The sequence below is a fragment of the Saccostrea echinata genome, unplaced genomic scaffold (assembly GCF_033153115.1).
Source record: "Saccostrea echinata isolate AGI-Se365-2 ecotype Australia unplaced genomic scaffold, CSIRO_AGI_Sech_v1 ptg000011l, whole genome shotgun sequence".
NCBI lineage: Eukaryota > Metazoa > Mollusca > Bivalvia > Ostreida > Ostreidae > Saccostrea > Saccostrea echinata.
Genome location: NW_026889760.1, coordinates 1,309,538 through 1,334,971, shown reverse-complemented (window position 1 = coordinate 1,334,971; position 25,434 = coordinate 1,309,538). Strand labels below are relative to the sequence as shown.

The 25,434-nt window shown below is 33.1% G+C and overlaps 1 protein-coding gene across 1 annotated transcript in view; it reads right to left on the bottom strand.

Annotated features, from left to right (window-relative positions):
- Positions 1-2,100: 2,100 nt before the first annotated feature.
- LOC133184825 (uncharacterized) overlaps positions 2,101-25,434 on the bottom strand; it is a 64,746-nt gene continuing 41,412 nt past the window's right edge. The window contains exons 26-34 of the mRNA XM_061319908.1: positions 24,969-25,173; positions 22,367-22,475; positions 22,069-22,284; positions 21,121-21,289; positions 19,950-20,100; positions 11,294-11,458; positions 8,142-8,377; positions 3,234-6,342; positions 2,101-2,275 (exon numbers count right to left, since the gene is read on the bottom strand). Coding sequence (XP_061175892.1) covers positions 2,159-2,275; positions 3,234-6,342; positions 8,142-8,377; positions 11,294-11,458; positions 19,950-20,100; positions 21,121-21,289; positions 22,069-22,284; positions 22,367-22,475; positions 24,969-25,173 — 4,477 coding nt within the window. The 3' untranslated portion in view covers positions 2,101-2,158. The remainder of the gene's footprint in view (positions 2,276-3,233; positions 6,343-8,141; positions 8,378-11,293; positions 11,459-19,949; positions 20,101-21,120; positions 21,290-22,068; positions 22,285-22,366; positions 22,476-24,968; positions 25,174-25,434) is intronic.

The window sequence follows — 25,434 nt, the reverse complement described above, 5'->3', positions numbered from 1 at the left end:
GGAAGGGCACAACAATTCCTCAAAAAAAGAAAATGGAAATTAATGACATCAAAGTAAGCTATAAGACGTGAACTTCAGAGATAACTATTTCGTATTTCAAATATTTATAACTAAAGATTAATTTCAAGTCCTGTAAATGAATGGAAAGTTGCAAAACCTATCAAAAACTAAACAATATCATTAGTGGATGGTATAAATAACGAAATATTTGTCATGATGGTTAAATATCTAATCCATGACGTCATACCTTGATAAAATAATAAAACGCATCGAGAATCCATGTTGGAGTTAAAATGCATATACCGTATATATCATGTGTACGTGATTCCTAAGGAATTAAAAGATTTATATTCAGGCACCCTGATTTAATTTCATCATTTTATTTTCTTTCATGAAGAAACGCAATGTCTTGAAATCCCGTTCAGTCTTTTGTCTACCGTTCTTAACAAAAAAGATACAAAAGTTCATCACTAAGACGCAGACTTTGAAAGATACCTTTTGTCCATATTGAGTTCTATTATACTTTGAAAGTGTTGCTAGAATTTATGATAATCAAGAATTTATAGAATTCTACAATCTTGTATAGAATTTGAAAATTCTGGTTAAGGTTTCATGCGAAAATGTGGGATAATTAATTCTGTAACGGAAGAGTTGGATTCTTACAGCACTTTTCATGACCAAGAGATTTTTTGCATAATAATTATTTTTATAAACCGAAAAGCCCAAGGGGAGTTTTGAACTTTTTCATAAAGGCATATTTTCCCCCATTTTTAGACGGCACATATGATGTGCTTCTTTTAGCCTCAGACGCAGTGCCGTCTATAAGGTGGATAATAATAGTACAATGGTTTATCCTGGACTATGCTGATTTCTCAATGTAACCTTTTACAAAAAGTGTAAAATTGCCGAATAATGATCTGGGTGTTTCTGGAATTTACCTGCGTTACCTAAGTCTAAGTTTTTCAGCAGGAACAGTAAAGCGGGTCAGTAAGTGTGCACGAGTAAGTTTAACAGCACCGACTATAATTATCTGCACTTTTGTAAGTTTATCAGCAGTAAAAAGATCATTAATTGTTTTGCAGTAAACACAGTAGGTCTAGAGTAATTGTTTAAGTTTGTCAGTAAAAAAAAATTTGACTTCCTGTTCTAAAAATATATTTTGAAAATAATCGTTTCCCTACATATTTCAATGCACATTTTGATTTTTTATATAGTAAATTAATACCCGGTTGGTTATGCTTTGGTCAAACTTTTATCTGCACTATCTGAGGATGCTTGCAGGTCAATATGATTAACCATAATCATGCTTTATTGAAACTTTTTGTTTTCAAATATTATTCATACATTCAAATGTCAAGTTTTCAGCCCTTTTTGTGACCTAACCCACTTCTAGATGTCAAAACTGAAAGCAACTTTGTACTACATGAGGATGTTTGCATATGAAATTATTAACATGACAATGTTGTATATTGTAAGATTTTTTTAAATTTCTTTGCTATATATTCCAGTAGAACAAAATAAGACCCTCTGTTATGGCCCTATACCTTATTCATGGTTTCTATGATTTGAACAACAAGAAATTACGTAGTCTCAAAGGTTTCACGTTTCATCTCTTCTAACCGAAGGGTTACTTTTCGATCACAAAAGCCCAACCAAGCCTTCATCGCAGGTACATGTACATGTACCACAACCCCCCTCCCCCGAAAAAAATGCTTGCCATGCAAATATTTCATGTTAAGCTCCATTCACATGTTAGAACTTAATATGAAGAAAAAATGGAGATAAACAAATTTTTATCTTATTTTTATTTTTGAGTAGTAAATTAAAATAAAGATGTAATTGAAAGGTGCATGAGATTTATAATTATCTGAATAATTATTATATAATACTTAACCTAATACTAAATATAATACAAAACAAATTATTTTATTAAAATTAAGATTGGAAAAAGTTTCACTTTTGACATTGAAAAAAAAGAAAAGAAAAAGAAAATTGAAAAATTAAATCTCACTTAGTTCCAAATGATAACTGAGCAAGTACAGTTTATACTTGTTAATAGAAACGACAAACAAATTCATAACTATTAAAAGTAGTGTACGTAAGTTTATGTCAAAGGAAATTAGATATATATATATATATACAGATATAAAGATCCAGATCACATCGAAGAAAATGTGAACTTCTCTGTAGGTTTGAATTTTCTCTTTTCTTTCTTTTTGGTCTTGTTATTTTCTCCCTTTTCTTTCGTTTCAATACTTCTTGAGGTTTGCTTTTTCTGAAATAATGGTAAAAAAATCATTCTACAAACATATCATATATTATCCTTTTCGACACTTACCGGAAAAAAACAGATCTTCAACCTTTTTTTATTGACATGCTTTGATTGGACATATGTGGTAAACTTCAAGAAAAATCACAGTGGTCGGTGATAAATATGAAAAATATTCAAACATATAAAAACACAGAGAACCAGTAAAATATTAAGGCTTTCATTTCTTCTTCATGATGATTTACAATTCTCATATATACATGTATATATACATGCATATATATATATATATATATATATATATATATATATATATATATATATATATATATATATATATAATCATAATCATAATCATAATCATAATAACCAACAAAATAAGATAACGTCCATCTTTAAAAAATTTGATTGTATTGGCAAAGCTTCCATACTTTTCCTCAGTAATTGCATTAATCGCTGGTATCAATATTCGTGATGATGACTTTACTACAAAGTCAAGAAATTCTTCATAATTAAATAAACAAAAAGTTGAATGTTTTCATGAAGAAGATGTTCTGAAAAATCTTTCTATTTAAGCTTCATTTTTTTAAACTGCTTATTTAAAATTGTATACTGTTTTATTCCAGTTTAATTGGGTTTTTTAAGGAATATAACGGGAAAAAATTGATGAATGAAAAGTGTGTGTTAAAGATACAGAAGAAAAACCATGGAAAGAAACAAAGAAAAACTTACTGATGGCTAATGTCTTTCAAAAATTAAAAAAATATTATAAATGACTAGTATTCCTTAAGCTTCACTTCTTCCAAGTAATGTTTTCATTGTATGCATTTCGTAAAACATGTGATATTTGTAAAAGTAAAATATGTTTAGCCATGGATTTAAGTTTGCAAAGATCATCCATGAATTTAAGTTTGAAAAGATCATCGATCAATTGCATTTATTTCTGATGCGAAAATTTGCTCACCTTTTTGTTTTCCAAAGCGGTTTTTTTGATGCCATCTTTTATGGTAGATAAAGTAAAACAAACACTTTTAATCTTCTTATCAATATCACAGTTACACCAATCTCTGTCACTGATAGTTTTGTTCACTAGTTCGTCGAGTTGTTTGCTTTCTTTACACAGTTTGTTTATGTAGAAAGACATATCACTATAACTCTCAACGTTTTCTTCATCACGTAGATTGTATATTTCTATAAATCTGTCTATACCATGAATTATATCATATACTTCATTACAAAACTTGTCTTTGAATGTCTCGAATTCCTGACGCTTTCTGTGATGAGATTCACTTGCTTCATGTTCGCCTTTATTTTCAGGATCTGGGATATTTCTTTTATCATCGCACTTGAGCAAGATTCGGAATGGATTATCTTGTGTTTCATTATCTACAATGGATTTGTTCTCTTCAGAAAAAGTGCTGTTGATGTCCTCTTGCATTTCACATGATTTCTCATTCTCTCCTCGGTTTTGTCTCTCATATAGAATGATTTCATCTCTTTTTGTTTTATTAACAGTACCCTTTAGGGGCACTTTACAAACTCTACACATTGTTGCTTCCATTTCTAAACAGCTAAACCGCTTTTCAATTTCAATACTTTTTTCTCTGAATATTTGTTCTCTGAGGTGTTTATTTAGCTCAGGAACTTTTTTGTTGAAGATGAAATTTCTCCAGGAGCGGATAATGACAGCTGAAGCAATGTCTTCGTTTGATCTTTTTTGTTCCTTCTCATCCTTACTTTTATCACATTGCTCGAAATCTTTGTCCTCTCTCACATCTTTCATTACCATTTCACTACCAGACTCTGTTATGTGGTCAGATTTAAGATTTCTTGTTAATGAAATGTTAATCTCCTCTTCAGAAACACCACCACGATTTGGAATGTCTTGTGACTCTAATTTTTCTCCACTGGCTTCAAATTCAACATCTTGGTTTTCGAAATATGCTATTGGATTTTTAATAATTCTTACTGTTTCGTAACTCAGGAACTTGTGTCTGTATTTTGTATCATCAAATGAGGCCTTAGAAAACATTCTTCTCTGGTCATGCAGGTATGTATAAATTCTAAGGTTGTCATGTTTCCTTTGCAGAATTATATTCAAAAGAGCATCTTGGAAATTACCTGGACGAGGTTCGTGTTTATTTCTCAAAATTGTTAAGGCTTTCTTCACTTGCTCTGGAATATTTTTATTCCATCTTCCAAAGCAAAGTTTGAATGCCATCTCTTCCTCTATATCCCTTGAACAATGGAATTTTCTTCTTAGATTGCAGAAAATGACTAGACTTGATATAAGTATTCTTTGAGATAATGTACCGAGTGGAATCTTTTTCGCTCTAGAGTCATTCTTTTGTAAAAATAGTAAATCTAGTAGACTTGTTTTGCCTTTAGTCCCACAAAGGAGTCTTGAGAGACAAGCAGGTGTTTTCAAAAGTTCTTTTTCGTAATTTTTTAGTAGTAGCTTATTGCATATCTTTGGAATAAGATCATCTTCCTTAGAAAATGTCACGTACAAAGCCTTAGCATTGTATTCAAACGATTCTGGTATACAAACTTCTTTCAAATCATTGTTTGGCTTTGACAATAGAACAGTAATTGACACAAGTGATATAGTGATATAAAACTCTACCCAGTATAAAAATTGCGAAAGGTGAGAATCCAATTTGGCATTTCTTTCACTCAATTCGTCACAAAACCTACAGAATGCAATTAACGCTTCTATCGGTTTTTGGGATTTGATAAGCATTTGGGAGAAAATCATTTTATTACAGATTGAGGTGATCTCTAAGTTCTTTCCAACATCTTGCGAAACTTCAAATCCACAGTTTTCTATTTTGTCAATTTTATGTTCAACATTACCAACGGATGGTGTCAAATCACGTCTTACTGTTTCCTCTATGTCTCTCAGGGCTCTTTCGGGATTCTCACATCTTCTTAAATCAAGAATGTCATAACAAAATATATAGCAAAGAAATCTTGGTACATGATTCTCCATCCAGTCCACCCTGTAATTGCCAATCAGATTTTGTAAAAATCTTGTAAAGGAACGATGGAAGAATCTATTACCTGGCTTTCGAATGGTATCAAGAAGTTTTACTCTTTTTATTGGTTCAATAGGTCCTAACGCTGATATTCCTTCATCTGGAAAAATATCTATTATCAAACGCTCGCACTTATCGAACGAAATTTGTTCAAGATTTCCAAAGTTCAGGTTTGAATCATGTTTTCTCTTTCCAATCTCCTCAGAACCAACACTTATATGCATTTCAAGCTCCACTGTTTGTATTCCATTTTCCAAAATGCCCGCAAACACATCTGCATTCCAACTTTCCTTGAATGTTTCAGAGAGCTCGTATCTTGCTTTATTCAGAGTTTCTTCCAATTCTGCTTTCCATTTTATGCCATTGTTAATAAGAAATTGAAGAATATCTTTTCTAACTGTTTTTGATGGCACTTTACAAACATGTTTTGTTCTTTCCAGGCCTTCAGTAATGTCTAGAGCCATTGGTCTTTGAAGCGGATACACAAGACAAGTTGTGTCAACGAAAGATCCGTGGAATCCATAATATTCAAGTATTTCACCATACTGTAGTCTTTCAGAGTCATTAATGGGTCTCAACACGATGTTAACAGCTTTGAAAAAAGTTTCCATACCCAAGATACATTTTGCTATATTTCCATGAACGTTCAGATTAGTATTGAAGGTCATCCAATGCATACATTCTAGCTGACCTGCAAGACTTGGATTTGGCTCACTATTAACAAAAGCACCAAAAGCTTTTTTCACAAATTCTTTGTCATTCTTTAGCTTACCAACAATTAATGCCGCATTCCCTGCTAAGATTTTATCTTTGGAGTCTTGCATAGCGTAAAATACTTCTTTTAACTTTTGACACATTTTGTTTTTCTCAGTATTATCCAAGATTGAAAAATCATGTACTTTTGAGAGTTTTATGTTGTAGTAAAGAATGTAGCATCTATTCCTCAAAGTACCATCCAAATTTTCTGCAATTTCTAAAGCCTCGTCTGCCATTCCTTGCTTCATATAAAAGTCAACGAGACGATCAGGTCCATCTCTGTCTAAAATATGATTAACAAAGTAGATAATTTAAAAAATCCCAATAGGTAAAACATTAACGCTCTTGCAATGTTGTATATTATATGCAATCAGTAAATAAAACTGAAAATGAGAAGTTGTTTTAAATTTTCTTGTGATCATACAACAGGATCACCCTATCATGATTATATGATAAATAAATGTCAGTTATATCATTATAGAAAAATAAACTTAAAATGGTTCTGTGTCAACAAAATAATTTTTCATACAAATTCACAGTGATATAATTGAAATACCGTGTTAAAGTAGCGGATGGAAATCAAAATTAATACCAAGGCAAAGCAAAACATATCTAGCATATTATTGTTCTTAAATGAATCAAATCATTATAAGCTCACCTGAACTAAAAGCTGACCTTTTCTCTGATCACATCTTGTCCGTCGTCCGTCTGTGCGTCCGTCTGTAAACTTTTCGCATTTTCGACTTCTTCTCCAGAACCACTGGGCCAATTTCAACCCAACTTGCCACAAAGCATCTTTGGGTAAAGGGGATTCAAGTTTTTTTTCAAATGAAGGGTCATTATCTTTATCAAGGGAAGATAATTAAGAATTAATGAAATTGTTGGTATCTTTTTAATTTTCTTCTCAAGAACCAAAGGGCCAAAACAGTTGAAACTTATATGAAAGCTTCTTTATATAGATTCAAATTTGTTCAAATCATGACCCCTGGAGGAAGGGTGGGACCACAATGGGGGATCAAAGTTAAACATACGAAATATAGAAAAATAAATCTTCAACAACCTTCTTCTCAAAAACAGCAAAGCCACTATAAGTCATATTAATATGGAAGCATCTTCAGATAGTGTAGATTAAGTTTGTTCAAATCATGGCCACTGGGGGAAGGGTGGGCCACAATGGGGGATCAAAGTTAAAAATAGGAAAATATATAAAAAAAAATCTTTAAAAAACTTTTTCTCAAGAACAGCAAAGCCAATATTAGTCATATGGATATAGAAGCATCCTCAGGTAGTGTAGATTCAAGTTTGTTTAAATCATGACCCCTGGGGTTAGGTTGTGATACCAATTAGGGATCAAATTTTTACATAAGTATTTATGGGAAAGGATATTCAAAAAACTTCTTCTCAAGAACAGCAAAGCCATGTTTAGTCATGAGTTGATTTGAAAGCATCCTCAGGTAGTGTAGATTCAAGTTTGTTTGTTTGTTTGTTTGTTTTTTTTTTTTTTTGTTTTTTTTTTTTTTTTTTTTTTTGATATTATGACTGGGGGTAGGATGGGTCAAAGTTTTACATAGCAATATATAGGAAAAAATTTCAAAAATCTTAAACAAAACCATGTTTAGTCTTGTTGATGTGGAAACATCCTCAGGCAGTGCAGTTTCAAGTTTGTTCAAATCATGACCCCCTGGGGTAGAATGGGGCCTCAATGTACTACCAGAGTTTAATATATGGATGTTTGGGGGGGATTCTTAAATCTTTTTCTCAAGAACACCAAAACCATGTTTAGTAAAATTGATATGGAAGTATCTTGAGGTAGTGTAGATTCAAGTTTGTTCAAATCATGTCCCTGGGGGATAGGGTGGGGCTCCAGCTATAAAAATCATGACACCTGGGAGTAGGTGGGGTTAAAATAGGGATCAAAGTTTTACTTAGGAATGTATATAGCAATCTGCAATAAAGAACAGCATGGCCATATTGACTTAGGTAAGCGTTGTGGCCCATGGGCATCTTGTTGCCAAATAATCTTGTCCATTTATTTTTAACACTTAGTTTTTTTAATTTATTCCACGGAAGGCTAAAACGTACCTGATGATTTTAGTATGGAAATTGCCTGTTCAGTGCGATCACGAAGAGCTAAGAACTCTATCTTATCATCTAAATCTGGAAGTTGGTGAAGGAAAGACATCATTTTCTCTACCTTGCCATGCTTGTGATAAAAGTCTGCTGCCTTGAAGCTCAGTTGGATTTCTGTTTGATAAGCGGTTGGAGAGTTGTCTAGAAAACGCCATGGGAATGGTTCGTTTTTCGCTTCGTACTTCTTATAAAGATGAAAATAAAGTTAATATCAATAAAACTCTACTCGAATACATGTCATCAGCCTAAAAAATAGTTTTAACTAAAAAAAAAGAAACATTAATTAATTTACAATAACGTTTATCTTTCAATAATAGTCAGATCATATTATGTCTGAAATTTCATGGAATTCATAATTAAAAATAATCTATGCAAAATAGCATCCGAATCGAATAAACCACCTGTGATAGCTAAAATGAAATGAAATATGGTGATGAGGAAAGTAATCAAGCTCAAAAGTCCTTTAAAACAATACAAATCGGCAGCAGATCTAGAGCAAACACGGACCTCTAAAAACATCAGAGGTGGGATCAAGTGCAATAGAGAAGTAAGCATCCCCTGTCGACACGCCGTGTGTTTTTTGTCATGATTATACAAACAGAAAAATTCGTAGACAATTCAGTGTGTAAATAAAAGCCTAACAATTAGCATGTAACATATTAGTTAACATTCAACTTTATGATTGTGTTTGTTGTCAAGGTCAAACAATATACTTTAAACTCTATTGTTTGGCTTCTTCTATATATATTGAATTAAAAAAAGTTAGGAATCATGGCATTTGCAGAAATTGATTTTTAATATGAACAAAATTTTGCTATAGTTAACAATAAAAAAAATAATTGTTTATAAGCATTTCAAAGTTGCATAGCTCTTTAAAAAATTCTTATTGAAATTTGAGGAGTTTGATCCTAATCATCTGTCATTGCAGATGTAAGCCCATTGAGGTGTATAAGGTTGACGAACTGACAATAAACGGCAAATCTGATTATTCTTAAAAACTACAGTGTTACAAGGAGCGCATGTGTTGCCTGCTTTAAAGCATCGTTGAAGATCTAATTTAAAATAACTCTAAGAGTGGTCAGTTATATATCTGCTACTAATATTATATTTCATTTTGCATTGTTTTTGTATGCAAAGAAAATATACAAGGATAGAAAGACTTCGATAGAATATAAAATGTGACAATGAAATAAAATGATTCCCGACTCTCTAGGACATAATGAATGATGAAATTTTTTTTTTTTTTTTTTTTTTTCTTTTTTTTTTTTTTTTTTTTTTTTGGTCATATTATCTATTGTTTATTTCACAATTCTTAGAGAGACTTCAGTCTGTCTTCACTGCAATTTTCAGTCTACAACTTTATTTGAAGTGCGATCCACTTTGGGATATCGCTCCGATGTATTTTCATAGTATTTGAATTCTATTTCGTGTGGTAATTGTTTATAATACAGATTCAAAGTACAGTGTCACGCACTCATAAACATGAGGTATATGCTAGTTATCTAAATTCTGCCTCTCCAAATTCAGAAGACAGTTTTAAAATTAATGGTTCAAAGTATTTTTGTCAAAAGAAGTCAAAGTTCAAGGTCAAGTGGTCTGTCACGCTCGTATTTTTTGATAATATCTAATGACAAATAGTACACATGCTAAATAGTAGAGACCCTCCTTGTAAATGTAAAGTAAATAAGTTGTATATCGGCTCTATATAATATTTTGAAAAGTAGGTCAAAGGTCAAGTCCAAAGATTAAGAAGTCGATAACCATGGTATTTTACAAAAGCCATAGGGCCAATTGATATATTGCAAAATACCATCCTTTTAGAGATGTAAGGTGTGACAGACGCACGGACAGACGGACAAACAGATACATGTATATGCCAGGTAAACAGCACTCGACACAAAAACATGATTCCTGCATTTTTGGTCACGCGGATATGTTAAGGCAGTACCCAGATCATTTTTTTGGCGAATTTAGACTTTTTCCGTAAAATTTAACATTGATAAATCGGAAAAGCCATAGATAAAACGTTTACTATTATCATCCATTGTATAGACGTCATTGAGTCCTAGGCTAAAAGAAGCACTCCACTATGACGTCATCACGTGACATCTATAAATAGAAAACTTGCCTTAACGAAAAAGTGAAAAGTTCAACACTACCCCGGGGATAATTCATTTCTTTTTGTGACAATAATCATGTAAAAACATCACTGGGTTATGAGAAGTGCTGCTAGAATCCTACTCTCTCGACACAGAAAAAAATATTCCAAAGTTTCGCATGAAACCTTACCAAAAAATTTTAATTTGTCATCAATTCATGTTAACCATACGGTTCTAGCAGCACTTTCCAAATATTATTGCATACAAACTTTCGATACAAACAAAAATTATGTTTCGAAGTATGCGGCATAGTGTTGAACTTTTGCATTTTTGTTGTTATAGAACGACAGAAGAAAGCCTCATAGCGATTTCAAAACACTGCTTGTGTTCATTTTAAGAAAACATGGTTAGGATAAATTAGCGTACCTGATTCTTAATCTTTAATTCCTTATGAATCACACATGACATCCACGGTATATGCTTTAAAACTCCCATTACATATATTTGTTAACACGAATTCTCGTCACGTTTAGATTCACTCGGCAAATATTTGATCAATAGTTATGACGTCATGGGTCCCTTAACCTAGCTTTTTATACCACCCAAAACAACCAGATTTAATCTATATTATGTTTTTGAATGATTTCAATTATTTCTTGGACCTGAAATTAAACTTTAAATACAGATATGCAGAAATGATTATCTCTAAAGTTCACGTCATACAGCTTACTATGACGTCATATTGTATAGGCATGTAGGGTATCTGGGTGTAGCCTTAACATACCCACGCGAGAGTAGGTACCGTGTCTGACAAAAGACTTAGCATTGTAAGAAAGGATAATTATTTTCCTTTTCCGATTTTGCTATTATTTAGAAGAAAAATTCTATTATTCCCGGAATAAACATTCATATTACATTTCTAGTTAAATATGTTAAAAAATACATGTCTTTGGTTGATAACAGGTATTAGTTTTAAAAAAAATAAAGATCTGCATCATTACCTTTTTCTCAATCCTAAACCTTCTCAGACAATGAATTGCAGATTCAAAGAGTTCAGCGTCACAGAGAAGGGTAATTGCTTGTTTATATTTTCCTGCTAGCTCCAAACATCTGCTTCCTTCTACTGGTAAACGCATTTTTTGATATATTTCTGCCGCCTTCTCAAACTAAAAATGTACACATTATAATCAATAAATATTGGTCATAAATCGGTGTAATTATGAAGAGACTACTGAGATACTATGAAAGGAAACACATTTTTTTTTTACATAACTTAACATATTTCATCTACTCTAAGGACGAACTAATTTTTTTCTTTCCATGGTCAAAAGAGCTCTCACAACAATGATTTATTCAAATACGGATGCTAAAATTAGTGACACACATTATTAGGTCGTTCAACCCTTCTAGTGGAAAAAAAACCACTGCAAATGCTTATGTTTATTATTTTTTTTCTTTTATTGTCTTTTGAACAGAGAGACTTATCGAAAAACTGAATAATGCATGATATTGGACAATTTAACCCAACAAGTGTGACCTATGACCCCTTTCAGAGTTACTACCTTTTGCACGAAAAGCCTTGTTACATGTACCGCTACTCCCCAGAACATGTAAACGAAATATATATCAAGTCTTCTACAATGTCTTTGACTTATATAGAAGGCACTTTAATCTATTCGATGCAAATTACATGTATTTCTCCGATCCATTTTATTAGTAAATGCTCCTGAAGTTTTTGATGTGTACAAATTATTAATCTTTTGATAGTAATGAATACTACAGAACTGGGACCAACTGCACTAGATTCCTCAACATTAGACCTTGAAATTTAGGTCAAGATAAAGTGGTAAATTTCGAGGTCATAAAGAATATAAGAATTTTTTTTTTTTTTTTTTTTTTTTTTTTTTTTGTCTTTCAACAAATTTTTAATATCATTGCACGATTAATTTGCCCTTTTAATACCAATTATAATTTCTTTTCTATAGCCCTTAATCTGACCCCTTTCAAAGTGATTGCCCCTTTCACCAAAAACCTTGTATCGCTACTCCTCTGAAAGCGTAAACCATAGCGACACCAAACCTTCACTGAAGTCTTTAGTTTTTCAAGACAAAGAAACAATGTATAAGTGCGAAAGGATCTGATGATCCCTTTTACACGTTATTGCCCATTTATGTCTTTGTGCTTATCCTTAAATCCTAAAACTTTTAAAGAAATAATAACTGTTGTAGAAGCACAGGACTGACTGTAATATGATCTTTAACCATTGGCCTTGAATACGTGATCAGGAACAAAGGTCTAGGTCACTTTATTTCCTTCAAAATTTTCATTTTTCCAAACATTTACTCATTTCTTTTTTTCCAATGAAATTAAGCTGAAGAGATTTGATATCAAAAATAAATTTCAAAGAAAGTGGAAAGACCTCTAATTGTTATTTGAACAATAACTCTTCTATTCGAGGAATAAGTTATTTTAACTTGCGAATTAAAATTGTATATTTCATATAAATCACACGTTTTTGAATGCTATAACCACACATGTATATAGTAGATTTAACTTTTTTGAAATGAATATAATGGATTTATGAATCGATATTGCTTATCTATTTAAGCTAGCGACAACCCCAGGCATCCTAAAAATAAGAAATTGATATCTGTTTCCAATTTTTCAAACTTTAAAATCATTCACTGACATGTTGATATCAAATGTTACCAGAAATAATAAATTTTGCAACAGGAAGCAGATTAGACATATTTTTTCTTGTTTAATTGAGTCATTCAAGTGATCTATTGCTATCTGTTTTTGTCTGTCGTCGTTCGTAGTGCGTTATCATTTGAACATTTTCAGCTTCTTTTGAACGACGGAACCAGTTTCAACAATTTTACGGTATAAAACATTTATGGGTGAAAGTGAACAAAACATTTTCATGGTTCCTTCCCAACTCCAACCCCCGGGCTTGGGGGAGGGATTAAATTGATGAAAATTAATGCAATCATTAAAAAAACTTCTCTCTTCAGGGACATTCAGTAGTCGAATTGTTTGCATGATTGTAATTAACATTACGCCTTCTACCAAAATTGTGAAATGCATTGCCCCTGGGTCAGGGTTCTGGTGCTAGCACAGGATGAAACCCTGTCCTTCAGTAAACTGAAAGGTGACTGAATGTCAGAACTCTGCCATTCAGTCACCTTTCCAGACCTTTCATCGACAATTCAGTTAACTGAAAGGTGCAGTTTTATCCTATGTAGGACGGGGTTCTATAGATCATATTGTGTAAGTGCATTATTTCTTTGAACATTTTCATGTCTGTTCTTGGGTATTAATCAAACACACTAAGTGCATAGTTATGATAAGAAAGGTCGTCTCTTCCAGAGTTGTGAATTTCATGGCCCTGGGTCAGAGGTTCTAACGTTAAGGTGGGACTCTATAAATAATTTAGCGAAAATTGTATTAATTCTTTGAAAATATTCTTCTCTGCTCCTGGGTATTTAGTAGATACACTAAGTGCACTATTATGATGAGCAAGAATATTTCTTTCAAAATTGTGAAATTTGTGGCTCCAGGGTCAGGGATTCTGTTGAAAGGGGAGGGGTATGTAGATCATATAGTGCAAATGTATTATTTCTATGGAATGTTTCTTCTCTGTTCCTGGGTATTAAGCCAAAAAATAAAGTAAAAAGTTATGATGAGCAAATTTGCCTCTTCAAAAATTTTAGATATCAAGGCATCTGGGCCAGGAGTTTTGCTGTCAGGGTGGGACTCAATTGATTATATAGTGAAAATGCATTTATTCTATAAAAAAAACTTCTGTGCTACTGGTTATTTAGCAGATAAACATAGTGCATATTTATTATGATAAGCATAAAGATTTCTCCCTATATTTGGGAATTTGTGGCCTCAAGGTGTAGGGTTCTGCTGTTTGGGGGAGGGGCTCAATAAATCATACAGTGAAAATCCATTATTTCTTTGTAAAGCTTCTTTGCTTTTTGGTATTAAACAAACAAATTATCTGCATAGTTCTGAAGCAAGGATGTCTCTTTTAAAATTGTGAATATCATGGCCTTTGGATAAGGTATCTGATGTGAAATTGGGCTCTATTGATTATACAGTGAAAATACATTAATCCTTTTAAATTCTATGATGAGCAGGAATGTTTCTTCCACATTTGTAAAATTTGTGGCCCTAGGGACAGGGGTTCTGGTGTTGGGGGGGGGGGGGGGCTGTATTGATTTTATAGTGAAAATGTATTACTTCTTTGAAAATCCTCTCTCCTCATGGGCATATAAGAGAAAAACATTGTACAAAATTGTAATAAGCGAGGGGTATTTTTACAAGATTTTTATACCCGCACTTTCTTTTAGAAAAAACGGGTATATTGATGTTTTTCTGGTGCGTCCGTCCGTCTGTCACACTTTCTTCTTCCTCAAATTCCTCTTTTATTTTAAGCAGGAAACAATTCATATTTTGGAATATGATTGGAGGTGTCCCGTAGATGTACAAGAAGTATTTGGAATTTTCAATTATACCCTGGGGGCATTATGTGGGTCAAATAATGTTTTTTTTCTACAAGAACCTGGTTGCCAGAACTCCTTTTACATTATACGCAGTAGCCTAATCATCTTTTGGAAGATGATTGGTGGTGTCCTGTAGATGTGCAATAAGGTTTCGGAATTTTCATTTTCACTCTGGGGGTCAAATGGGGTCGAAAAATGACGTTTTTATACAAAAACCCTGATTACCAGAACTCCTATTATATTTTACAGAGTAGCCTAATCATCTTTTGGACGATGATTGGTGGTGTCCGTAGATGTGCATTAATGTTTCAGAATTTTCATTTTCACACTTGTGGTCAAATGGGCATCAAATTGGTGTCGAAAATGATGCTTTTCTACTATAACTTGGTTCACTTGATTCCCTGAACTCCTTTCCCAGGACTCCTCTTACATTTTACGCAGTAGCCTAATAATTTTTCGGAAGATGATCGGTGGTGTCCTGTAGATGAGCAATAAGATTTCGGAAATTTCATTTTCGCCCTCGGGGGTAAAAAAAAAAATGACGTTTTTTTCTGCAAAAAAATCCTGGTTTCCAGATTTCAATATATGATTTCGAAGTTATCACGAATAATTGGATATCTCAAAGTTCAATAATGGTCACATCTAGTTCGAGATAATGAGATTTGACCGTATCTATTTTAGTAACCATGGCAACACTGTTCAAGGAAATCAATAAATAGATAAACAGAATTGTGTATCTTAGTAATTGTACTAGTGCAGTCTTATTGAAATTGGATTAAAAGTGTAGGAGGTTTTTTTGTAGTGTTCAGAAAGAACAATTTTCATTCTACACTATGTAATGAAGCTTTCACATAAGTTTCCACATTTCTTGTCCAGTGGTTCTTGAGAAAAAGATTTTAAAGATTTTGTCCTATATGTTTCCATGTAAAACTTTGATTGACTCTTGTGGCCCAATCCTTCACTGGGGATCATGATTTGGACAAAATTGAATCTACACATTGTATTGAAGCTTTCACATTTCTGACTCAGTGGTTCTTGAGGAGAGGATTTTTGAATTTTTCTCTCATTTTTACCTCTCCTTAAAAGAGGGATTGTTCCTTCATTTGAACAAACTTAAATCTCCTTTACCAAATGATACTTTGAGACAATTTTTTTTTCTAATTGACCCTGCAATTGTTGCGAAGTAGATGATATTGTAAAAACTTTATGACAAAGATATCAACGACTGAGATTTTGATCAGAAAAGCTCACTTGAGTCTTAAGCTCACATGAGCTAAAAGTAAGAGGGGGAGGGGGTTTTAGGGATAACCCTAGAGCACTTGCCCAACATAATTCTCAATGCATAACTCTTCCTAAAATTTTGGATGCATAAGATATGTTGAAAAACTTTTCCCAAGTACCATGAAATTTGGTACTGAGCAAACGAAGGGAAATAAATCGATGCAAGGGGAAAAGTTTAACAACATATAAAATATAGCATGTTTTACATGAGAAATGAACTCCTTACTTTTCTATTTATTTTATCACACCTCTAGTGTGACTACGGGTCATGATCTATATACTGTTAAATGTGTCATGACACAGAGATGCAAACAAGATTGGTTTTGTATAAAGGTTTCAACTGTTTTGAGATATTTGGCCATTTCCAGTTGGGGGGGGGGGGGGGTTGGGTTGACCTCCAGGAGTCATGACCTGTATTATTTTTCATGTGTCATGACAAAAAGACGAAGATTATATATGGTTAAGAGTAAATTTTTAAACCTTAAATGTTTTTGACTGTTTTCAGTTTCAGGGGGTGGAAATTGCCTCTAAGAGTCATGACCTATATACCATTTTATGTGTCATGACACAAAGTTATATATCTGGTTTTGGGAAAAAATTTCATTTTCGATACTTACCTGATTTCAGTCTCCCATTCTGAGTTGTCGTTAATTCCTCTCTCAGACATACGGTGAAAGTATGACTATGACCTTATGGTAGAGAGTAACCTTTTGTTAGCTAGTCCATAAATCCATTTAAATCAATATAAAACATGATTCGTGTTTGCTCTGCTCCTATTTTGTATTGTTTAATGGAGTTTTGATCTTGAATACTGTTCGTTATCTCCATATATTTCATGATTCAAGTTCCTCCTTAACACCACAAAATAATAATCCGCCGTGTAAGTAACACACATACCATTTGCAAATCAAAGAGCACGGTTAAACAAGTACCCCTGGTGTAATTCTGGAAGGGTGCTTATAACTTCGGAAGGTTGCAAAAAAAGTCATCTAGAAATTTTCGAAAGAGGGGTAGTTGGGACAAATATGACAGGAAAACAAATAAATATGGAAAGGAACCTCCCTCTCAATCATATTCTGAAATAAAACATAACCAAAAAATTTTGGACGCCGTCACGGTACATATAGCTCAGTCGGTAGAGCGCTCGCCCTGTGATCGGAGGGTCGAATCAAGGCTGCAACTGACCTAAGTAGATAAAAAATAGGTAGCCACTGTTCCTTCGCCAAGTGCTGGGCAGTTTGAAGTGAAAGTTGCGGGTCCTTTGGATGAGACCTTAAAAACCGAGCCCCCCCCCCCCATCAAGGAAGGTGTTGGCACCATAAAGAACCCTCACTACTTAATGACCCTTAGTGCTGAGTAAATGTCTAAATTAGAAGCCCTTTACCGGTATATGATGACGTCTCTGTATGAGTGAAAAATTTTCGAACTGGACGTAGTACAAGATACAATCAATCAATCAATCAATCAATTTCTGTCTGGTAATGAATTTATTATTGAAATATTAACACGAGAGGCCTATTGGCCACATGCTATCCTCTGCATTTTTTGATCAATTATTACATGAATATACAGTCCCTGAAACGTTCTACTTTCCCACTTGAACGGTAAGCGAACGCTGAACGAACGGTGAACGAACGCTGAACGAACGCAGAGCGAACGGTGAGTGAACGATGTGTGAACGCTGAACGCAACTTGGTGAACGATGTGTGAACGGTGAACGGTGAGCGAACGCAGAACGCGAACGGAGCGCAAACGCGAACGCGAAGTGAACGGGGAACGAACGGTGAACGCAAGATGAATGATATATTCGGAATGCCTCTGATATTTTCCCTGCATTGAAACTATTTTATTGTATTAAAATGTCAGGTGCCAAAAAAAAAATAATAATAAATAAATAAATAAGTAAACCAATAAATGAATGAATAAATAAGTCAATAAATAGATTCTCCAAAATGGTCCTTAGAAAGACGATGCATGCACATTAAGTTTTTAATCACATGATTCTTATCGCATTAAAACATTGCAAGTGTTGCCGAACGCTGAAGTATAAACAAATCAGAGAAAACTTCTGACTTATAGAATGAATTAAAGCGGCTGTAACATCCATTCATATCTCTCCGTGTCAGGGCGATTTCGTGTAAAGTAATGAAAAAAAAAATAATTACAAAGGTCAGTGGACGTTTTGCATTTATACGCTCGTATTTTAAATTTTTAATACAATAATACATTATGTGTCATTTCTATTTTTCATGATGATTTATTGAGCAGACTTCTACATGTATATGTAGATGACCGTGGTTATACTCGGACAAGATAATACAAAGATACATATTCATATTATTTGTTATAAATTCAATTTTCCGAACTTGATATTTATGTAGTATGCTGTTATAGTTTTTATTAATTATTATTATTTTATTTCCTTTAACCACACTATCAAGTTAATTCGCCCCAAAGATAATAAATTAACAGGATATCCGCAGTACTATGTATAACTCTCAGAACTAGTTCTATCATATTTTCTGTAGTAATTGAAAAAAAAAAAAAGCGTGACTGTTTGAAATAAATATTTTCGTAATTTTGCTGCGTAATTATTTGACTTAGATACATATGTAATTATGTCACCATTAACTATTTGTCGTCTTTAACAAAATAACAAAATGTTGCAGTGCTTGAAGTATTTGCACATTGCCCTTAGTTATATTTAATATTTCAGCATCGTTCTACATAGGTACAGAATGTGCTTACAACAACATTTATTTTCCAGAGTAATTTAATAAATAACCTAACAGCTAAGTTAGAATAATAAAAAAATATATATCGTATAGATACTTTTCAACATGAAATAATGATTCTTCAAACACGATATGTTAGTTATTAAATTAAAAAAACCTGTAACGCATTCCCTACAAAAAGATAAGTCCTTTCACTTCGAAGTTCCGAATGACAATGAAAACTGAACGATAGGTGACCGCTGAACGCAAGGTGAACGCAAAGTGAACGGAACGAAGAGCGAACGGTGAACGCAAGCGCACGGTGAACGGTGAACGCAAAACTGTGAACGGAGAGCGAACGGTGAACGCACGGTGAACGAACGGTGAACGCACGCTGAACGAACGGTGAACGAACGGTGAGCGAACGGAAAAATGGGAAAGTAGAACGTTTCAGGGACTGTATTAGGTAGAAGGTAAAAGTACATTTAGAGACAAACACTCATGTGCGGATATTACTGTCTTATGACAGCATCTAGTTTAAATTTTTGACCACCTGGTCAAGTGTTTTAGAGCTGAGCAAGACTTTATTAATATGTATTCTTCTGGAAGTAGAAAAGTTATTTCCCTTTGCTATTCACCTATGTTAATTAATCACAGTATATAATTCATTGATACATATGCATGTAGATCAATTGAATAAGAGAAGTATAGAAGAACTTTATTGTAAAATACAAAAAGTAGTTTCATAGTTTCAATGATTAGATAGACTTATAAAAAAATAGATAAATAAAAATGAGACAAAACAACTAGTCTTATTAAATGACCGAGAAAGGCCAATGCAGTGCGAGAGGGAATCAGACAGGGTTAGCAATAGCGCTTATAATAAGCACAACTTCTATGTTAAGTCTGCATGGTGATAGTGTTTTGTTACTGAGTACTAAACATGCATGTTGGGCAACATACTTCCTCTATCAGTTTATTTTGTTTTATTTTATACATGTACTTGTATGGATACTGAACATTGTTGTACTATACTAAGGTAACGTTAAGGCCCTTGGGGATCTTGTATAATTTTCTCATCTTATACTGTAAAAACACAACTTGCAGTAGGATGTTACTGTAGTGATGTTTATGTTTTTAGATCATTTTACCTGATTTGTCTTTTCGTAAAGTTTGGCAGCTATACGAAGTTCTTTTGCAAGTTCCAGACATCTACCCGCCATGGTTGGGACTTCACACTCAAGGAAGTCATGAGCAGCAGAAAGAAACATCTCTTTAATTAGTGCTGTACTACCCTGCATTCTTAAATTAAAAAGTCACAAGGTCTGAGATAAAATTAAAAACAAATTACACAAACAAGTTTCATGGACGACGTTACCTAATGTTCTTTCTAAAGGAAAAAAAAGATAAAAAGTGCTCCTAACTCAGCATAACGATAGTATTTCAACTATTTTTGCTTACATTTTTTGTACTAATACCGTGCTACATAATTTTTTAAGTTACCTAGGAAGTTTATTCTTTTTTTTACTTATACTTAAATAAATCTTTCTACCATTAGATGTTTTGTTTGTGACACAGAAGTAGCTGACTTAAAACAAATTTTAGCAAGGGCAAATGTTCATAATGTTTTTTTTTTTTTTTTTTTAATCATACACCTGTGCAGGGTAAAGTTAATTTAAACTAATTAATTAAATTCATATTGTAACACATTACCGACCTTATGTTTATAATTTTAAAAATAATTTCTGAAACGATATTGCAGATTCCTTGAAAATCCAACAGAGTTCGATTCTCGTTACGTTATAACGCGTGCTTTGTTTCCTGTCCGCAAGAAATAAAATAATCATGGGAGCGAATAGGGATGAAACTTTATGAAAATTAGTAATTTGGAATGTGAAAGAACTGATAAAGTCTGGAGGAACTTATATGTAAAGATTTGGATAAAGATTTAATTGTACATTTTTTTTGTTATATGTTCTGTTGGTCAGCTACCACTTCACTGCACTTGCACTGGTTGCAAAAACATTGTAAATTATTCACAAATTCAGAATAAAATGTGACGGAATAAACATTTATTTAGATCTTTGAAATAATTCAAAGAACAATGTAGATGCAATACTTTATCACTTTAATTCTGAATTGTTATTTGTGTAGGCCACACTGTAACTCAAAAAGGGGATTATTTTGTATTTGTGTACTTCATTTTTTTTCGGATGAAAATAAATTGATTATTTTTTGTTCAAAACTGATTGGCAGACTTATGCACCATATATTAAATCAAATGGAGATTGTGGATTTCAAATAAATTTCTTTTGTATTTACTTTGACGCAAGAAATGCTTTTTGGTGACTTTTTGCAATTTTCTCCATCCTAGGTTCATTTCCTAGACGGAAGCACTTTGCAGCAACATCGTAGAGGGACTTTTTCATAAACTCTTCGCCACGAAGTAACCAATCGTCAGTTGTCGACTCCTCAGCAAACATCAGGTCACCTGTGAAATATGTAAACAACCTGGATAAAATAACCCTTGAAGGGATGAAGGACACGTGGACACATGACCCAGTTTAACTACGTCATAGTCTCTGATAATATAAGTGCAAACTTGATTTAAATCATCAGTACATATATATTCTTTTAAAATTTCTTTTATATTAACATCTTATATAAAAATATTAAAAAGTTGTTAACTTTATTGTAAATATTAATAAGTTACGGAATAGACTGATCCACTCTTCTGTTTCCCTACACTGCGCGTCCAACAAGTCGGCGACGTCTTAGTACAACTTGATCATACTCGGTGGATACACGGGCAGTATTATAACATAAAACGGGTCATAATCAGCACATGGTGGGGTATTTTGTAAATAAGTGAATACAAAATGTATTTTTACATGGTTTTTGACAGAAATATTTTGTAGATCTATCTTATTTCGCTTATTTGGCTTATGTGTGACGTCATACATGTAGTTGGTTTTACCCGTACTCGAGAAACTTTAACATGACACTTTTTTACCATTGTTTAGAAACCTAATAATATAACTTTTAATATATCTGGGACATACTAAATCAGTGATATACAACACATGAAAAAAAAATAAACATTTTTCCCCCGATCAATTAAGGCCCTTCTTCCCTTTAAATATTTGCATTCATTGTATTTTTGTTATGATATTGACTAAATATTGTTTCATTTTTAGTAAAATTATATGGTACATGTAATTAATTCTTATTGATTTCTCAAAGTTACATAATGCAAGCTGGACACCATACCACTGTCCTCACTGTCTTTGACTGCTTGTACAAGCTTTCTAGCTTTGAAATATTCAAACATCGGGGCACGTTTATCCTCGCTTTCATCAAAGATCCAAACATGAACCCTAGCCCTTGTGACTGCCGTGTATAAATGCTTAAGTTCAGAATTGAGAACTTTATGCCTATTTGGATCAAATGACAAAGGCCTTGGACGTCCTTCCTCTTCTAACACGCCTGAAAAATACAATGAATTCGTGGCAGTAACAGATCTAGATGTAGCAGTTGAATCATAAATGTATGAACTCAGCAGACTTACTGTAATCAATTTCATAAAGACTCTCAGTATCTTTTCCTGTTGCTGCTTGCGTTTCTGTGGTTATCATCTTTTCTAAAAATTCTGTAACTATTCTCCACTCTTTTCCAGCCTATTGGTAACGGGAAACATATTGAAATGAGCGTTTAAAGAGTTGCAAAACATTTGTCTCATTCAATATGTATGAATTAAGATTTATAATTTTAGAACTGAAAGAGTCGGACAGGTCCAAACATAGGGCTAATTTTGTTTCGTGTAGAAGTGAATAGGATTGAAAGACACAGAGTCATCTTGATACACTTTACATGTACCTAAAGTGATAACAAATATATAACCAGAATTAAAAGGAAAAGTGCTGAGATAGGTAAAGACTGACAACAGCCAGTAACATATCGCCGAGGAGTATGCGTTTTCATTCAATGAGTTCCCGCGTTTGTATAAAAAAAAATGAAAGCTTTACGGAGAAAACAGCTAAATAAATGTGATTGCTTTGCAATGAAAGTTCTAAAACAAATGGGCAAATTGTTTCTTAAAGCTGAACATGATTCGTAAAAGGCAGATATCTATATGTTTGTCCGCCATACTACTCTGCATTTTCCTTTACCTGCACGGCTCCTATGTCAGCCGTTCACTAGGTTACAGTTCAGTGTAATCAGTTTTCACCGGTTTGAACGTATTCTACATAGCTATTGTAAAACTATCGGTAGTGACAAAAGGACTAAAATATAGTGTCGCCGTAAGCAACTTATATATATATGAGACTGCGTGATCGATCGAAAAAAAATTAAAAAGTATGAAGTAAAATTAAATTAAAAATATGAGGTTTTAAGCCTTTTTAACCCTAAAATCGAATTCTACGGTTAACAGTTTAAATTAAAACTTCGTTTTAACCCATGTGCGAGAACTAACCCTGATCTCTCGGATGCATGCGAGACTAAACCAGTCGAAAAATGTGCAAGGACTAACCCTAATCAGTTGGGTGAGGTAAATCTTACATCATAATACAATGATCGCGCGGATCTTGTCTATCTGGGGACCAGGAAAGTAAAGTCTACCCGTATTTGTGTGCTTCTTCCACAGCAAAAGAGAGAGTTACCAAAGAAACTTACATCAGTTGCACAGGTCAGTGCAGTATAAAACAAAGACAAATACACGTATACTACAATAAAATGTAAACAGAGGTAATGTAAGATACCCTAAACGAACACATCTCCTCCATTCTATGCGGGTACCCATGACAAGAAAGCAGTCAGGTGGAACGAATGTGAAGGGTATATCCTAATGCTGATTTCGGTTATAGGAAAACTAATATGGTGTATGCCTATTTATGAGTCGTGTTCAGCTTTAAATGTTCTATCTATAGTCATTCAAAACTGTATAAAACATAAAATCAGTTACAATCAAAACTATTGGTACTGAAAGCTTAGAGCTGAACATGACTCGTAAATATTCATACGCCATATAAGATTTCCTACATCCGATACCAGCACTAGAGTATATAAACCCTCTGCATTCAATAGACCTGATTGTACATCTGGAACTAATGGCTGACGTGTAGTATTTGTTACATTATCTGTATTCTACAATGTCTCAAAAAATCGAAGCAAATATATTCCTATCAAATTATACATAGAAAACGTATAATTACATGTACATGACAATTAAAATGGAAAAATCCCTATCAGGATAAAGAAAATAGGCATATTATGATCGCATTGAACATGTCTTTGTTTTAGATGATACCAGGTTCCCCATCTTGTCTACAAACCCTTCTGTAAAACTTGAACACCTTATTGCTATCCAACCCTTGCTTCTTGGACAATTATTGAATATACACCACTTTGGTATGTTTTCATATGGATTTGAGACATCCTGCTGTTCTTGAAAAGAAATTTTTAAAGAATAAACCAATACAAAACAATTCTTATACAATAGCATGAGCAACATAGTATAGCCCCTAGTTAGTATAAGGCTCAGGGTAGGGTCATGGTATGCGTAAATTTAAATACTATTAATGCAGCATATTTCATTATGTTCATATCCCCCTCCCCTTTATTGCATTACTTAATATTTCCTTGCTGGAATTTTGTTTAGTAAGCATATGCTTTTTTACCATTTATTTATTAGATAAACTCAATATGGGGCACACAGTTTCTACTCAGCTTCGTGAAAAGATAAAAATAACATCTAGTGATTATGATGAAATAACTGTTTTTCATGTAGAATTTGAACTTAAATAATCAAAATTTTATGTAATTTAGTATATAAGTTTTTTTTTTAGTGTATAAGTGATTAAACTATGAACAATTTTTGTGCGTCAAAGTAAAATAAACAAATAGAAATACCAACAGATACGTACATTGAAGAGGAAGCCAATTTATCATCCATAATTCTCATCTTGAAGAATACACGTACAAATAACGAATAAATTTGTTTCATTATCTAACGAACATTAAAATTGCAAACATCAAAACTTAAGGATAAATAAATCCCTACTAAAAAAAGAGGAAATCGTTTATTAATCCTGCACAATGCTTTTTGAAATTCTGATCCTACTGTTCTCCTAGATTTTCTTGACTTTCTAGTTTTTTCTCATTTAATATACCTGGGAGTCTGTGAAGAAGTTATACAGTAGGATGTCGTCAAATTCCAGACCCTTTGCTTCATAAATTGTAAGAACTATGCCTTGCTGCAATTCATCAGGCAAGTTATCTCTCGCTTCATCATTTACGACAAGAACTGCCTGATGAGCACCAAATTCGATGCGGGATGTTGATTGTTTCTTTCCCTTTAGAATCACAGCCAAATCACTTCAACAAGAATAAAAGAACATAAATTGAATAAGCAAGTGTCATAATGATGTCTTTAAGGTCCCTCAGATTTCTCAAATTTGAGAAATAAATTTATTTCTTGTAATGAAACTTTAGAACTAAAACTTAGTAAAATAAGGTGTATCGAGGCTTAATATTTCAGGTAAACTCAACGAAAAAAATATTTTAAACTGTTATTTTCAAAGAAATATTTAAAAAAAAAAGATATAAATATGCGAAACTTATTCCATATCAGACAAA